This window comes from Mesoplodon bidens (genome assembly GCF_964165515.1).
Source record: "Mesoplodon bidens genome assembly, chromosome: 3".
Classification (NCBI taxonomy): domain Eukaryota; kingdom Metazoa; phylum Chordata; class Mammalia; order Artiodactyla; family Ziphiidae; genus Mesoplodon; species Mesoplodon bidens.
Window position 1 is genome coordinate 93,997,148 of NC_138178.1, and position 17,986 is coordinate 94,015,133.

At 39.7% G+C, this 17,986-nt stretch overlaps 1 protein-coding gene and 1 long non-coding RNA gene across 3 annotated transcripts in view; one reads left to right on the forward strand and one right to left on the reverse strand.

Moving 5' to 3' along the window:
• Positions 1-5,340, forward strand: part of OIP5 (Opa interacting protein 5) — an 18,685-nt gene extending 13,345 nt beyond the window's left edge. The window contains exon 6 of one of the 2 annotated variants that reach the window (XR_014015480.1): positions 78-166. Coding sequence is in view for 1 of the 2 variants with exons in the window: in XM_081230190.1 (XP_081086316.1) it covers positions 78-173 (96 nt within the window). In the remaining variant the exon portion in view is untranslated. Of the gene's footprint in view, positions 1-77 lie in introns of both variants that reach the window. The other variant, XM_081230190.1, reaches the window with a different exon arrangement.
• Positions 3,867-16,691, reverse strand: LOC308615111. The gene is made up of 3 exons (XR_014015481.1): positions 16,546-16,691; positions 14,991-15,071; positions 3,867-11,586 (listed from the first exon to the last, which is right to left on the reverse strand). It is a non-coding gene; the product is annotated as an uncharacterized lncRNA (long non-coding RNA).
• Positions 16,692-17,986: the final 1,295 nt, after the last annotated feature.

The window sequence follows — 17,986 nt, forward strand, 5'->3', positions numbered from 1 at the left end:
CTGAAGTGGCTTCTAGAACCAGCAGATTGAGAGTTAAATTTAAGATTCCCTGATAATCTATGTATTTCTCTTCCCAGCTGAAAGAGAAGATAATGTTAACGCATACTCGCTTAAATTCACTTATGAAGATTCTGAAGGAAGTGACTCCTGACCAGTCCAAGCCAACAAACTGATCCAGAATCAAAGCTTGAGTATCATGTTCAGGCCTTATTGCTGTCTTCAACAACAGGTGCTGTTTGATCACTTCTCAAGAAAGATCAGTTTCAAGGATGGATGGGAAATGTGGTTTATTGTTTACCTCTAGACTGATTTTCCAAGTGATTTGTGAAGCTGTTTCTGGAAGATGAGAAACTAAGGAGACTTCTGTCCAGGTTTCATAGTTATTTAAGAATTTATTTTAGCTCTTTATCAATTTCGGAAAACATTTTGACTGCAAATTTAGGGATTAAGAGGCAATGTCCCATGAGTGCTCTGATCTAAAGATGCATGTTTGCCCTGAAAATAGCATTGTACTTATGTTGACTATTATTCCTACATGGAGCAACTGTCATGAATACTGAGAATCATTTTTTTCTTATGTGAAATACGGGTACATACATTTTCTGTAGGTTATGTTCAGTAAGTTAACTGCATAGTATATATTTATCTTTCCCTTTTCTGTTGTAAACTGAGCTTAACAGGATGATAATGAAAGGAATGATAAAAACATCAAACATTTACCGAAATGCTTTCTTTTGCTTTATGTAGCACTGTGGCTTAGTAGCTCATCATATTATTCATTTAATAAATATTTATAAAGTATAAATATCTATTAGCTGCTGGGGATGAAAGATAAGCAAAATCAGCTACTCTGTATCCTCAGTTTATAATGTAGTCAAGAGATGGGACACTCAAATAACCACATGAAGACATTTAAAATTACAACTGTAGTAAGGGTTCTGAAGAAAAGGGACATAGAGATATAAGCACATATAGCAAGTAACTGACCTGGTTTGGGGGTCAGGTAAGGCCTCTCTGTGGAAGTAATGTTTCAGCAGTGGTCTGAAATATGAGTAGGCGTTTAATAAGCTGATGAAGAGAACAGTCTATACAAAGGCCCTTAAAAAGACCTGTAGGGGTTACAACGGTGTCCAGAAACCAGCGGTTGCAAGGTCTTATCGGCCTTCTGAAGGATGTTTGTTTTTCTCCCAACAACCTTGAAGACTATTAAAGGAGGCCTGTGACAGGATCAAATTTTCGTTTTCAGAACCTCATTAGGGTTGTCCTATGAGAATGGGTGGGAGGGCGGCAAGCAGACAACCAAGGAGGGGCTGGCACTAGCTCAATCAAGAGATGATAGCCAGGTGGTGGTGCACAGAGAAGTTAATGTGGTTCCGATGTGGCTAGCAGATTTTTTTTTTTTTTTGCTGTGCTGCACAGCATGTGGGATCTTAGTTCCCTGACCAGGGATCGAACCCACACCCCCTGTATTGGAAGCGCAGTCTTAACCACTGGACCACCAGGGGAGTCCCCAGTGGCTAGCAGATATAAGAGCAGATTCCTTCCATTTTAGACTGCATATAGGATATTATTTTCCTTTAAAACTATTTGAGAGAGAAAATTCTGGCTCGCTTTATGCTTTTGAGTTGCAAAATTTGGTTAAGTAAGGGCGAAGCCTCTGGCAACAACCAGTACCAGAAAAGCTCTTTCTACTCCTAAAGAATGAGACCTAATAATAATACTACATTGAATCACCCTGGGATTCTTATTGCGTATGGGTATGTCTGCCTCAACGTATTTCCTTTCTTTAAAAAGCTGTTCTTACATAGCTATTTTCCTTAACCTCTGGATTTGCTGTTTTGGTAGACTTTCAATAGAAAATTAAATGCTTGAACTTGACATCAAATTAAGCTGGCTGGGGCTTCCCTGATGGCGCAGTGGTTGGGAGTCCGCCTGCCGATGCAGGGGACACGGGTTCGTGCCCCGGTCCGGGAAGATCCCACATGCTGCAGAGCGGCTGGGCCCGTGAGCCACGGCCGCTGAGCCTGCGCGTCCGGAGCCTGTGCTCCGCAACAGGAGAGGCCACAACAGTGAGAGGCCCGCGTACTGCAAAAAAAAAAAAAAAAAAAAAAAATTAAGCTGGCTGGTTTTAAATATTTTTTTATCTCAAATACAAATTACATGTTTACTCTAGAAAAAAATTCAGATATAGATGTGTGACAAAGGAAAGGGTAAAAGTACACTTCCCCTTACATTTCTGAGAGGCACAATGTAGCATGCTGGGAGCCAAATGATTTAGATTCAGATTGTGGCTTGGTTACTTATTAGCCATGAACTTGAAGAATTAAACTCTTCTTGTAAAATAGGGATTAAAAACTAACTAGGGCTCTAGTGAGGATTAAATGAGTTAATGAATACATCTAATGTAATTAAGAGTAACGCTTAATATTAAGTGCTTAATAAATGCTAGCTATTATAACCTTCATGCGTGTGGACAGACACAGACATAAAAGGCAATTATATTTTTCACATTATTCTGCAGCCTGCTTCTCAAATAATACATGTCACAGACAGCTTTCTATACCAGGCCTCACAAATTACTTAACACTTGCATGTGATTCAATCATGAATACATCAGAATTTAACCATTGTTTTATTGGATCCTTGTCATGTCTGCGTATCTGTCTTGGTATTTCTGTAGGAGTGATTCCTAAAGTGGAACAGAGTCAAAGGGCATGTGCATTTACAATTTTGATATTATGCCTTCCATAAATGTTGTACCAATTGTACTAATACTCTCACTAATGGGTGACTTTTTTAAACAAGGCCTTAGTGGTATAAAAGCTCCTCTGGAAGTCTATAACATCAATAATGACTGGCTGATATTAACAGATTCTAAGGCTAGTTATCATTTAGCATTGTGTATATGTTGAATAAAAGTGTTTTCAAAATTCCATGTATTTATGAGAACAAAAAAATTGCATATATAAAGTCCTCAGTTGTACACTTTTGAGCTCCTTAATTAATGGCAGAAACCATCTCAATTTTTATAACTCCAGCATCTAGCACAGTACCTGGGAGTGGAGTATATCAGTGTGTGTTAAATGAATAGTCTCATAAATCAAAGGAAGGAACTATTACATTAGTTATCACATCACAAAAACCACATAGCTTTTGTTCATTTGACAATAGCCAATCCCAAGGAAGTTTGTAACAGCTTTCTTAAAACTGAAAAAACTCCTTTCCTTTCCCCTGAATCTAGGAGGATCTCTTCTTAATTAGTGTTGCCGTCTTTAGTTAACTTTTTAAAATTAAATATAAGGGCTTCCCTGGTGGCGCAGTGGTTGAGAGTCCGCCTGCCGATGCAGAGGACACGGGTTCGTGCCCCGGTCTGGGAAGATCCCACATGCCGCGGAGCGGCTAGGCCCGTGAGCCATGGCTGCTGAGCCTGCACGTCCGGAGCCTGTGCTCCGCAACGGGAGAGGCCACAACAGTGAGAGGCCTGCGTACCGCAAAAAAAAAAAAAAAAATATATATATATATATATATAAAAGCTTAATTATCGGCAATAATTGTATCATTATTTCCTTACCAGAAACTAAACATTTGCTCCTAGACCTAGCATAAGGTTGGCCCTAAAGGTAAAACAGGGGATGGCATAAGGGCAGTTTAAATAAGGTGCCTCTTTATTCATATGGTTGCCTGTTTTTCCCTTGAACTACAACAGAAACTGCCACAACTTGGCATCAAGAAACCCAGGTCCTTTGTCTTCTTTATTTGACATCTGGCGCCTACCTAAGCACAGGTCTGTGGATAGGCTCCTTCTTCCATCTCCATAATTTACTGCATTATTAGAATTACCCATTCCAAATAACAACACAGTGAAATTTCAGTGCATTCTCAGCCCATGCTGCTTTATTGCCAAAATATATATGTACACAGGCGCAGAGTTTCCAACTTTTACAGCAGTTCCTTTTTACAGCAAAGAATATTTCTAATATCCCAAAGATGCATAGATTAGAAAGCAAGCTGCCTTTTGTAAAACTTCAAACATTCAATGAAATTCTTTTAACATTATCTTCTATACCAATGAGGCAATGAAGAAGATCTGAACAGCAAGTAAAAACAAAAGCTACTGAAGTAAAACTCTATGCAAAGGTTATTCTAACATGAATCTTTTAAATTACCAGTGATAGGTGGTTTTAAGGTAAGGGCCAAGACTATTACTGTTGTTTACGGACTGATGATAATGTATTGCCAGAATATTTATCCCTGGGAGAAAATTATATTTTAATCTATGGCATGGCATACCATCACCAAGGGAGACAAAATCTTTCGAAAATTCTAACCTTAAGATATCTACTATTGACTTTAATGGTTTACGAGTATAGGTTCCTGGAAAAATCTGTGATGTCTGGCTTCTAATATTAACATTTTAATATGGCCTAGGGGAAATAATAGGAACAGAGATTAGAGAAACTCTGTCCTTAAATCTTTACTGGTTTCATTGTTTGGCAGACATTTACTGATAAGTACCAAACAGAAACTTTACATATGGGATATGACATTTCACTTCCTGAACTGGGTAAAAGGACTATAAGTTATTCATTAGGAACTACTGGAAAGTTACCATTCCACTTAAACATTCATAAAGGTATTCAGAGTGAAATCCCACAGTGAAGATTAAAATGAGGTTGAAATAATTTTGGAAAAATTATTTTTCAATCATAGAACATGAAACCTGGAAGGGGCCTAGTGAAAATCATCCAGTCTAATCTTGAATTCTCTTCTACTTAGGTCTCTTTTAAATATAAGGAATTGCATTTGTACATTATTTGTTATGATCACATGTACTTACATGGGTTATTTCAAAGTCAGGAATCATCTCAAAAAATTTTAAGCTATTACAATGAACTGATCTATTTTCTGCATCAAGTAAGAAAATAAACAGCAAGGTTTTTCTTTTTTACAAAATGGGAAAACTTGCTCCTGTCTACCTGGCATCAAAAGCTTTAGGCAACAAATTATGACGTCTAACCAAAACATCAAGGATAAAACTCTGGCTATAAAAAAATTTCTTTAAAAACTTAAATACAATAACAACAGAAAAACCAAACCACAGATGTGTCTATATTTTAAGGACTATTTCCATAAAATGGAATGGGGCCTTTGCTGGAAAGATCTTTTATGGCTGGGTAATACCAGTACCATCCAAAGAGTCACCTAGTTACCTGAAAATCCTGGAACATCTGAAATATGTCCATGTTGCCTCTATTCACTTCCAAGATTCTAGTCTTAAGAGATCCAAACTTAAGCCACATAAACTGTATCAGACAAACCCCATCCCTAGTTACTCTACATCTTCCACACTGGTATTCCATACTCTTTCTGAAACTCTGCACCTTTCTGATTATTATAGCCATAGCAGCTTCTTTATTTATTTGAACATGCTTAGTTTGTGCCTTTTGTTTTTAAACATGCTTGGGGACTAATGGAACCAGGCAAGAGGTTAGAAGGTGAGCACTGTTATGCTCTATTCCTGACAGTTTGAATGTCTTATGGTTGCCCCTGTTTATCTTCTAGCTTCCATTTTCAATGGAAGTAAGATAATCTTAGAAAATGAAAACTAATAATCCAAACAATAAATTCAAGCTAGTGGTTTAAGTCTCTATTGCTTCATTATTAATAAATGCATATATGTAATTACTAGTAGCCACGTAACACTGGACATTTTCAACCATGCATTAGAATATTATACTCTAAAATAAGAGCTATGGGCCTGCCACTATTGCTTGCACTTCCATCCAGACCCACTTTTAATAAACATGCAGAGTAAACCCCTTGACTCAGAGGAAGTAGAGGAAATTACAAGGATACATGCAAAATTTCAACTGAAAATGTGGGTTAATAAAGTGATTGCTTAGAAATGCAGGAAGGTGCTCCACATCTATCACAATGCTGCTTCAGACAGAGGTACAAAAGTCACACACAAAAAGGTTAAAATTAGGACCATTATTCAGTTATAAAAGGATTAATTGCAAATTCTGGTCCTTTTGGATAGAGAATGATGTAAAAAATTTGGGAAAATAGAGTACTGAGAGATGTCCTCTGGAGCAGTGAGTTTTCTTGGCCATTTACTAACAGTGATGGCATAGAAGAGCATAGGTGGTATAGAGATGATGAAGATGCTCTTAGGCAGAATAGTTTGATTCACATGAATGAGCATTACCTGCACAGCTCCCTGGGGAAAAGGAGTTCATGAACAGCAGAGCTAATACAATGTAAACTCAAAAATCAATGCCCTGAAGTTTAGCATAGCCCTCTGCTTTTGAAAACTATTGGCCAAGGAATCCTTCCAAACATGGTATAATTAACAGCCAAGCAATGTTCTGAATAAACTAGAAGCAATTTGCTTGCACCAGCAGCACCATGAGAATGTAAACTCCTGGAGGCCAAGGGTCTCTTCATATTTTGCATATCACAGGTACACAAAGAGTAAACATGAGACCAAAACAACATTGAGAAGTATCAACCATACTTGGAGACTACAAAAACTTGTAGCACATTTGAGCATTTAAAACTATGAATGTTGCTATTAAGGGTAATCTTTAATTGTTCTAAGTAACTAAACTGTTACTGACATCACTGTAATATGCAGTGGTGTCCTCATGATCGTGCAGATGTTTGAATATTGCTTGGTTATTCCAATGTCTCTAACACAAAACTGAAGACATAGGATATTTAAAGAGGAGCTATAATTAATTTAATATAGCCTTCTCTCTATCCTTTGGAGTTGCCATTTAAGAATTTAATATTCAAGAGGCACTATTTTCTTAGATCCACTCATCTTTCAGTTTTTTCCCCTGGGAAAACAAGGGAACACACACACACAATCTTTTCAGGGATCTTCAAGGTGCTAAATGGCCAAGATGAACATGAGGTAAAAGGGAGTAAGAAGTCACCCTCATTCCACTATTACATCCTGATGTGAGAGCTGTATGATTCTTCAGATCAAGAAACTAGTTTGCTGGGTTCTTGTTAAAATAAGCAGTCACAGGCCACAGGCCTTGGCACATCTACATTAAACAGTGTACTGTCTTTGACCATTCCCTTCAGTCCTTTTGTTTTATACCTTTAAATCCTAACGCCCCTACACTAACAGGCATGAGGAAAAGCCAGCTATCCAAGTTCTTGGTCTGGTTTTTTAAACTCTAAATATACACACACAGCAAACTTTTCTCTCTTTAAAAAATGTACCCAGGAAACTAATGGAGAAAGATGAGGTGACAAAGCAAAAAGTATGCCATTTTATAAATGCCTGTTGTTAAAAGAAACATCATAAGCAAAATCCCCACACGATGAGCTTCAGTGGGGTTACTCAGTAGGAGTACGTTTCCAGGTTAAGTATTAGAAAAGCTTAAATTGCTCTAACCCTCTGCTCTAGCAAACAAGTAGGGTCTTTAACCTTTAACTTGCACAAATGTTGCTATTTCTCACATAATGATATATTCATATACATTCATAGTTTTTTTAAGTACCTTTTATATACTCTTTACCTACAACATCTTTTTCCTTTCATGGAATTCTGTTATCACAGAGCCTCAAACTCAAGTAGTATTCTACTGTACAACCCTGCTAATGCAACTTAGTTTACATGCAAAACTGTTATTGCTACTGAAATTCTACCTCTTGAAAATTGTTTTATGGCTTTTTTTTTGCACTAGGAAATATTCTTTCCTATATACTGTGCTATTTTGCATTCATTACCTTTTCAGAGGTATTTTTTAAAATGTTTAAATGCTTTTCAGAAGTGGATTCTCCCAGGCACTAAACTAATTGAACCAAGAGTACAACTACTTTAAGTACACTATAAGAATCTAAACCTGGGTCCCTCGAGATTTGCTGCCCAAGAGTCAATTTCTTTAAGCCTGCTTCTGCACACAAGACACACCACATTAAAAAAGTTTTGCATTTCCTATCATACTAACTATAGAATCTGTGGCAATAAATCCTGGACTCTCCTAATACTGAGATTTAAAAATCACCCCAGAAAACTGCCATTTCCAAGTTCTTAAGAAAGCTTTTAGAGGTAGAAATTTCTTTTCTACAGAAAGCTATGCTTTTAGAACAAAACAACTTTTATTTCTACAAGGAAAAGAGAAAAGAGTGAAAGCTGTCTGAGGCAATTTACTATAACCAAGCAGGGAGTTAGTTAATATTAATACATGGCAACCTAGGTAGCCTCCATTTAGCTACATTGCCAATTCTCATGAAAAGGTCTGGGATCTCATCAATACACAATTCAGCAAATTTGGAAACAGGAAAAGCCCAAGAGAAATTATCTAGGACACTCAACTACTGACCAGTGTTCTTCTGTTAACATGTAGCATACTGCAGATACGAAACATAAATGGTCTTCAGATTAGAAAAGCACTCACTTGAGCAATTAACAAAGCATCTCAGTAAGACATGCAAAATGTAAAATAATCTGATGCAAAAAGAGTGGGAAAACAATAAACCTACAAGACATACAATGTGAAAACAGTGTAAGAACAGTCTCACCTCAAAGAGAGCAAAGCAGAATCATGAAATGGGGCCTCATTTTGATATAAGGTTTCATAACACACAAAGGGAACTGGTTTCCTACCTCATGGAAAGCTTAAAAATCCTCAAAGACAGTATCTCACCTTGTGACCCCATATTTCTATTCATAAATGAGTCTTTTTGGCCTCAATCTCTTTTCCCCAGGGAGAATATCACGGATTCAGATATTTATGAGAAAAGAAAAGGTCTAGATTTTCCACTCTTTTTACACTATTAGTTATTATCAATAATTCATCCTGAAGTTTAAATTATTACTAGGCTCATGCACTAACCCCTAACATGGCACTACAATATGCTACCAAGCACTAATGCTTACAAAACTATACACATCTCAAAATGGAAGACATTGGTGATTTTGTTGTTCTTAAACAACTTGTAACATCTGTCCACAAGTATTAAAATATACATATATATATATATTTCTATTGCACATATCCCATTTTTGTTCAACTTTTTAAAAGAAAAACTGCCAGCTAACATGGATGAGCAAAGGAAAGGATGTAGGCACAGCTACAGATTGAGGCACAGTCCTGCCTAAAATTATAGCTTTTGCCATCATGAAGTGGACCAAAATAGACCAGGAAAAACAATGTAGATGTATTAAGTAAACACTGGGCAAATACAACTGGAATATACCCATTTTGTTAAATGCCATCTGGTGAAAATCATGGAAGATGCAGAAACAACTTGAAAGCAGTAAACAGTGGTTCTCTTAGCTCTGAAATGAAAATCTGTAAAGCAACTGGAGAAGATGAGTCTGATACACACACAATTATTCAAACAAGTGGGCCAGAGACGGTTTCACTGGTGCTGACAGTAGAGGGTCTCTATCCCCTGCCAAACAATCCTACCCAAAAAGTTGCCCAAAAAAACATGGGGAGGATGGGTAACAGACAACTGAAGATACAAATTCTCCATGATATGATATTCCCAACATACCTACAGGACTCATGTATGTAGGTTCCATTCTGTCCTTATCGATTCCAAAATACTGATAGAAAACATCAGGAAGTGGCTGAGAAGTTACTTAGACAAAAATTTAAGTTACCTTTATCCAAGTTACTTCTACTATGCTTTACCACTCAGTAATTGCCCCCAATTAAAGGAAATTATATTTTTATCTATATTATGTAATTATTTTACTAAAACGCTTCCGTATGCCAATTCAAATTGGCTGACCAATTTAACTAATCAGTAAGAGTGTTCAATATTTCCAATTTTTGGCTATTTCTATCACTCTCAAATTCTGGTAAATCTGCCCCAAGATTTCAGCAGCACAACATGCATGGCCCTGGGCAAACATTCCCTGTATCACAGAGATGATCTAAGATGATTTGTTCTTAATTTCATCTAACCAGCTGTAAATTCTTTCTCTACTCACAAAAACTTACAAAGGTTTCATTCTTCTTATGTAAACACCTGGCAATTCATACAATGGTCCTCTGTTGATTTGGAAGCAAGGACGGCTTTACCCTGTCGTCTGTTCATCAGATAGTATTAAGTTTTAACAGAAAGAAAGGAAATTCATTATTTCTTACTGGAACTATTTTTCTTGTCTGAGTTTTTTCAGACCCTGGATTTCTTCTAAATCTACATTGACCCAACCACAGTCTGGGAACATTTCTTCTGAGGCCCATTCTCTGATGAGAAAGTTCAGTTCCAACTGGAGAAAGTTACCTCAGTCCCAGCCTTTTCAGCCGAACATACACCTATTGCCTAGAAAAATAAATCAAATACCCAAGAACCCATCTTGGATCAAAGGAAAAAAGTTACCTTATCCTTTTACAAAAAACAGAGCTATAGAATGTGAAACGCCATAAAGTCAGGTGGAGCTGCATAAAGCATTTTCACTTCTTTTTCTTAGGAGAAAGGAGTAATATGGAAACTTTCCTCATTTCTTTCTCCACTCCTGTATGTCCAAAGGTGAAGGCAGGTCATACTGTAGGGTCCATCCCAGATCTTCTGAACAGAAAAACCACTTTTGCCACTTTTCTTCCAGCCTTAGCAGCATGTAACACCAAGTCTCAAGTGCTATATAAAAAAGACTGCATGAAAAAGAATGAACTAATTTTAATACAGTAGCTTCTCATCCTAGGGTGGTGAAGAGGGTTCCATCCCTGGACTCAAAACTGTTTAGTTTCCTTTTACCAACCTTTCACTAAACCCAAGCATGCATTCATAGGGTTAGCATCTGCACAATGTGGTTACTCCTTAGAAGAATGAAAAAACATTAAAAAAATACCATATATCCAAAGACTTCTGAGAAAGAAGTCCACCACAGCTTCCGTCTCCAGGAGAAATATCCCTCTTATCATCCAAAAATGTGGACTTACACATGTAAAAATGTGTATTTATACAGTTGTGATGATGTACTCACATATGCAACTAACCTTGTGATATCCTGTCTTTATGCTTCTTTATCACATCAAAGGTTTTACTGCAAAATTGGACCTTTGTTCTTATCCAGTAAATCTATGCTAAAGGATGAGGCAGGTATTAGATATATATGTAATTTTTTAAGCATCTCTTTCACTTCAAATTAGAACACATATTTGGAATTTACTGCTGCAAGTCTCAACTGTGCTTATCACAACAGTTGCTAAAACTGGAAGGCGTTAAAAAAAACACCCTGATGTCACGCATGCTTGCTATTTCGTCTTCTCGTCTGGAACAAAAGGTAAAGAATTCACAAATATCACCATCTAAGCACCTGTTTCAAATGGTATCAGCCTTCAGCTTGTAAAATTATTTGTGATTAAGCAAATTGCAGCAGAAGATGCATGTCAGTTGCTTCTTTCTTCCTAGAGAAGTTAGCAGGATGACTGCATCCCAGGCGCTTCTCTTCTTTGAATCTGAGAGGTGGAACAAAAAGAAAAGCAGCCTTTTCCAGTCCAAATCATGGAGGTAAAGTGTAGAGAAGAGATATCCACATTTCAAGAATAGGGAAGGTGGCCCGATAAAAGAAGCAGGACAACCCCACTCCAGGAGACAACATAGAAATACCTGGAAATACAAAATAAATTGAAAACAGGAAGATTAAGATAGGTACTTCTCTATGAGCTTACTTTTTAAAAATAATATTTTAAAACACACAGAAGAAAATTTTTTGGATTACATACTGTTTAAAAGAAAATGTCCAACTACACCAACAAATTCAGTATTATCACTGGAAAAGCAGAAGCAGGGGAGCTTCCCTGGTGGCGCAGTGGTTAAGAATCTGCCTGCCAATGCAAGGGCCACGGGTTCAAGCCCTGGTCCAGAAAGACCCGACATGCCGCGGAGCAACTAAGCCCGTGCGCCACAACTACTGAGCCTGAGCTCTAGAGCCCACGAGCCACAACTACTGAACCTGTGCACCTAGAGCCCGTGCTCCACAACAAGAGAAACCACCGCAATGAGAAGCCCGTGCACTGCAACGAAGAGTAGCCCCCGCTCACCGCAACTACAGAAAGCCCGTGCGCAGCCACGAAGACCCAACACAGCCAAACATAAAAAAATAAATAAATTTATTTTAAAAAAAAGAAAGAAAGAAAGAAAGAAAAGCAGAAGCAGGGACTTCCGCAGAGGTCCAGTGGTTAAGACTCCACCTTTCAATGCAGGGGGCACGGGTTCGATCCCTGGTCGGGGAACTAAGATCCCACATGCGTAAGGGTGCGGCTAAAAAAATAAATATACAAAAAATAAGAACAGGGCCTCCCTGGTGGCGCAGTGGTTGAGAGTCCGCCTGCCGATGCAGGGGACGCGGGTTCGTGCCCCGGTCTGGGAGGATCCCACATGCCGCGGAGCGGCTGGGCCCGTGGGCCATGGCCGCTGGGCCTGCGCATCCGGAGCCTGTGCTCCGCAAGGGGAGAGGCCACAACAGTGAGAGGCCCACATACCGCAAAAAGAAAAAAAAAAAAAAAAAAAAAAAAAAAAAAAGAACAAACTAACAAATAAATAAATAAAAAGAAAGAAAGAAAAGCAGAAGCAGTAGCCAGGAAACTTATGTAAGTATGATACAAAAAGCTAAAATTATATAAAAACTTGCATTATATAAAACGAGATACACGTTAACTTCCTCTTATGCAAATGGAGTAATACAGTCCATGAAATGATTCTATATAAAACATTTGTGTTGGGACTTCCCTGGTGACACAGTGGTTAAGAATGTGCCTGCCAACGCAGAGGATATGGGTTCGAGCCCTGGTCCAGGAAGATCCCACATACCGCGGAGCAACTAAGCCCGCGAGCCACAACTACTGAAGCCCATGCCCCTAGAGCCTGTGCTCCGCAACAAAAGACGCCACCGCAATGAGAAGCCCACGCACTGCAACGAAGAGTAGCCCCTGCTCACCACAACTAGAGAAAGCCCACACGCAGCAACAAAGACCCAACAGTCAAAAATAAATAAATATTTAAAAATTAAAAAAAATAAAATAAAACATCTGTGCTTAAAAGCAGTATTGTAGGGGCCTCCCTGGTGGCGCAGTGGTTGGGAGTCCGCCTGCCGATGCAGGGGACATGGGTTCGTGCCCTGGTCCGGGAAGATCCCACATGCTGCGGAGTGGCTGGGCCCGTGAGCCATGGCCGCTGAGCCTGCGCGTCCGGAGCCTGTGCTCCGCAACGGGAGAGGCCACAACAGTGAGAGGCCCGCGTAACGCAAAAAAAAAAAAAAAAAAGCAGTATTGTAGGACTTCCCTGGTGGTGCAGTGGTTAAGAATTCACCTGCCAAAGCAGGGGACACGGGTTCGAGCCCTCGTCCGGGAAGATCCCATGTGCTGCAGAGCAACTAAGCCCGTGCACCACAACTACTGAGCCTGTTTTCTAGAGCCCATGAGCCACAACTACTGAGACCATGTGCCACAGCTACTGAAGCCTGCATGCTTATAGAGTCCATGCTCCACAACAAGAGAAGCCACTGCAGTGAGAAGCCCGTACACCACAACAAAGAGTAGCCCCCGCTCGCCACAGCTAGAGAAAGCCAGTGTGCAGCAACGAAGACCCAACACAGCCATAAATAAATAAATAAAAATTTTAAAAAATTATAAAAAAACAACAACAAACAAATGCTGGGACTTCCCTGGCGGTCCAGTGGTTAAGACTCTGTGCTCCCAATGCAGGGGGCATGGGTTCGATCCTTGATCTGGAAACTAAGATCCCCCATGCCACACGGCCAAAACAAGAAAAAGAAAAACAAATGCTGGGTTTGTTGGACAGTTTCTGCCCCCAGATGTGGGCTAGACTATACTAATATAGATGTGCTTAAGTGGATTTATTTCCTCCCCATAAATGAAAGCACACTATACAAGGTCCTGGGATTCAATGTCCTGGGATAAACCAAAATGGAAAAGAATATAGATGTATGTATAACTGAGTCACTTTACTGTACAGCAGAAATTAACACAACATTGTAAATCAACTATACTTATAAATTAATTAATTAATTAATTAACTCAGTTGAATTTGTGTTATTTAACAGTCTGCCTGGACTTAATTAAGGTTACAATCCAAGCAACAAAGCCTTGGCTCTAAAAGTATATGATAAAGACTCCACCAGATAAAGGGTATTTATTCCTTTTTCCCTCTTCTTATTCCTTTTCTTAATATTGAAATACATATAGTTGGAGTTTTTCACTCATCTTTCTTCAATTTTTTTATTGTAAAATACACACAACTTACAATTTATCATCTTAACCCCTTTTAAGTGTTCACTTCAGTGGTAAGAAGCACATTCACATTATCGTGCAACCATCACCACCATCCATCTCCAGAACTCTTTTCATATTACAAATCTGAAACTGTACCAATTAAATAATAAACCTCCATTTCCCCTCCCTGCAGCCCCTGGCAACCACTATTCTATTGTCTGTCTCTATGGTTTTAACTACTCTAAGTCCCTTATACAAGTGGTATACAAGATTTTAATCCTTAAAGCAGTTCAACATTGAATGTTTTTCATATAATACAATCAAGGTATATGACTAAGTAGATCTTATGGTTTGAACTGTGTCCTCCCCAAATCCCTATGTTGTCATATGAATACCTCAAAATATGACCTTATTTAGAAACAGAGTCACTGCAGATGTAATTAATTAAGATGAGGTCAAGTGGAGCCAAGTGGGCCAAGTGGGCCCCTAATCTGACTGGTGTCCTTATAAAAGGGAGAATTTAGGACATAGACACACAAAGGGAGAATGCCTTGTGAAGACTGGAGTTATGCTGCCACAAGCCAAAGAACTACCCAAAGCTAGAAGAAAAGCGTGGAATAAATCCTTCCCTAGTGCCTTCAGGGAGAGATTATACCAATAATTTATAGTCACTTTTGACGTTCATCCTCTGTTGAAGCTAATGATTTCTTGTTCTACTTCTATCTAGCTATTTCCAATCTGCGTAAACAGTATTTGAAAGCATTAGCCACTATTACTCACTTGCCAAATCCTGAGTTCAGAATTTTGTTTTCTTTTCGAGATGAATATAAAAGCACCTACAAGTCAAGGAAAATGTTCTTCCTGTGATAAGGAAAAATAAAAAGAACATTACAGTAAGGATACAGCCCTCACTTTTGCTGTATGCATTTATGTGCAAAATTATTCAAATGAACCAAACTAGTCTTAAGAACATCACTATCAAAAACTATTCAGAAGGAACAATCAAAAAGAATTTACTCTCTACCTACACTGGCATTAATTTTATAAAGATGTCAAAACTCCTGGAGCAGTGGTTCTCGAGTTTTTAAACACTGTCCCCTGTGAGAATCTGATGATGCTATGGACACTCTTCTCCCACAAAAGACCTTTGCTTTAGTATAAATGATCACTCCCCTGTTTGTGAGGTAGGAAGGATGTTCTGTTCCTTTCCTCTGCCCAGTATCTTCTTTCTTCTCCTAGATGAAATGAAAAAACTACTCTGGACAAAAGCAACAGAAAGGTCTTATTTAGAAGTATTTCTTTACCTGGTATTTTCAGCTCTGCTAAATCCAGGGCCAGCAAAAAGCATACCAGACACATTCATTTGTATTCGGACATGTCATTCGAACTGGGCCTAACTAATGTGCCAGTTTTAAACAGGCTTCACCAACTCAGAAACCTTTCCCACAATTTAACTGAAAGGCCGAATGAGGGGTCATAACAACCCAAATTACAAAAAAAGATATCCCATAAAATTAAACAAGAACCGAATACAAATGCCTGACAGTAGTATACTTTGTAACTCCACCCCATTACACAAATTACTTTATAATAATAATTCCCCAAACTCTTTCTCATTCTCTCTCTCTATATATAAATAAAAATTGTACACTGACTCCTTTAGTTCTGGAAAACTACGGTTAATTCTACCTAGAGTCAGCTGAGATTAATGCGCCATTAGGCAACTATCAGGTCATACAAGGACAAAGCTGCTTTCGCAGATCTTCAAAAAGTTTGAGAGGTGGGAGTGGGAACGAATGCATATAATAAAGGTAAGCAAGAGAACGTACACTAAACGTACACTAAATCCCAGGAAGTGGGGGAAACCTGTTACACCAAATCTCAAGGTCAAAGGGACAGGGACACAAAATACTCAGAGCCGCAACAGGCCTCGATTGAGACCCGAGCCTCAGGCAAAACAGTGGACACGAAGTTCGTGAGGCGAGGAGCATAAATAAATCAATAAAACAAAGATATTCTTCAAAGATAAACCGATGGCCGACGCAGAGAATGCCACATATACACAAGGGTGGGCGCAATCATCGGGCAACAAGCCGAAAGCACAAAGGCAGCCAAAGGTAAGGCACTGAGAAGGTCAGTGGCAGGTCGGGTCTGAGTTACGGTGCAACACCCCCCGAAAAGTGCGGGCTGCCGCCCTGGGGCCGCTCGGAAGGAAACCCGCGCCTGGCCAAGGCCCGTGCCAGCTGCGGGCAGGCTCCGCGCACTCCGTTCTTCGGACGGCTTGGGCCGCGCCACCTCCTGCTAGTTCCCGTCTTGGCCTTCTCGGCTTACTTACCTCGCACGGGCCAGCAGAAGCACTCGAGCGCCCGGGGTCCGGCCCTCCCCCTGGCCCAAAGGCCAGGGGACCTCCACGAACCTCACTCCGCCATTTTTGCTCCTTCTCAAGTCCGCCAACCCTGCGGCGGCCGTTTCCACAACCCCCGCCTCTTCCGCCAACGCTAGTACGGATTGGATAACGACTTGCGCAGGCGCGTTCTTCTTCCGTTGTAGATTGGTTGAAATGTACGTCAATCAATAGCGCCAGCGTCTCTTTTTCGGTCCGTTTTTGCGTCTGATTGGATCTCAGGGTTGAGGTAATAGGGAAAAATGTTCTCGTAATTCATTGCTTAGGGGTGTAAAATTATTTCCGCGTAGAAATAGTGTCGCTTCATAGTTAGGTAGTTTGGCTAGGCCGCATGGCAGTTTTAAGCCATCGTTAGATTAAGCTATAGATTAAACTAATAATTTCATTCTCAGGGCCTAGGAGCTTTTAATACTGGGCATAATACGACACCTAGGCAGCCAATTTAATAGCTCAAGTTTGCCTCTTGACTTTGACCCATTTCCACTCCTAAAGAGCCCAAACGCCAGACTGCCGTTTATAGTTCTGGTCAGTGCGCGAGAGCAGATTCGTCACTTTTCTTTGAGGGCCATTCTGCAGAATGTCAAACTGTTATAACTGACAGTCTTGTTGCTTACTACACCCAACTGTAGGAGTATTGAGATTCTTTCTTCAGTGATTCTTCCAGGAAAGGCAGGGAGTGTAAATGGGAGCTCCTCTAACGGCGCGCGACAAGCAATGGGCAGTATAGGTCCTCAAACACCATCAAGGCTGTCATCTGAGCTGCTTCCTGAAAGTACAGATTCCCCACGGCTGCAGCTCTCCGAGATCCACTTCCCTAAGTCTTCAGATGAGGCCAAGGAATCTTATTTTTACAGAAGCTTATGATAAAGGACATCTAAACCTACAGCTAATATCACATTTAATGGTGAGACAATACTTTGCCTTTAAGATCAGAAACAAGGTAAGGACGCAGTCTCCCACCACCTCTACTCTATATTGTACTGGAGGGTGTAGCCAGTGTGAAAAGGCAAGTAAACAAAAGGCATCCAGAGTGGAAGAAATAAAATTGCCTTCCTTGGCAGATGACATGATCCTTTGTAGAAAGTCATAAGGAAAACACAGACACACACAGACACAGCAAAAACAAAAACAAAACAAACTACTAGAACTTACATGTTTAGCAAGGTTGTAGGATACAAGATCAGTATACAAAAAATCAACTTTATACTAATAACAAAAATGAAATTAAGAAAACAACTGTGTTGGGGGACTTCCCTGGTGGTGCAGTGGATGGGACTCCACGCACCCAGTGCAGGGAGCCTGGGTTCGATCCCTGGTCAGGGAACTAGATCCCACATGCACGCCGCAACTAAGAGTTTGAATATCGCAACTA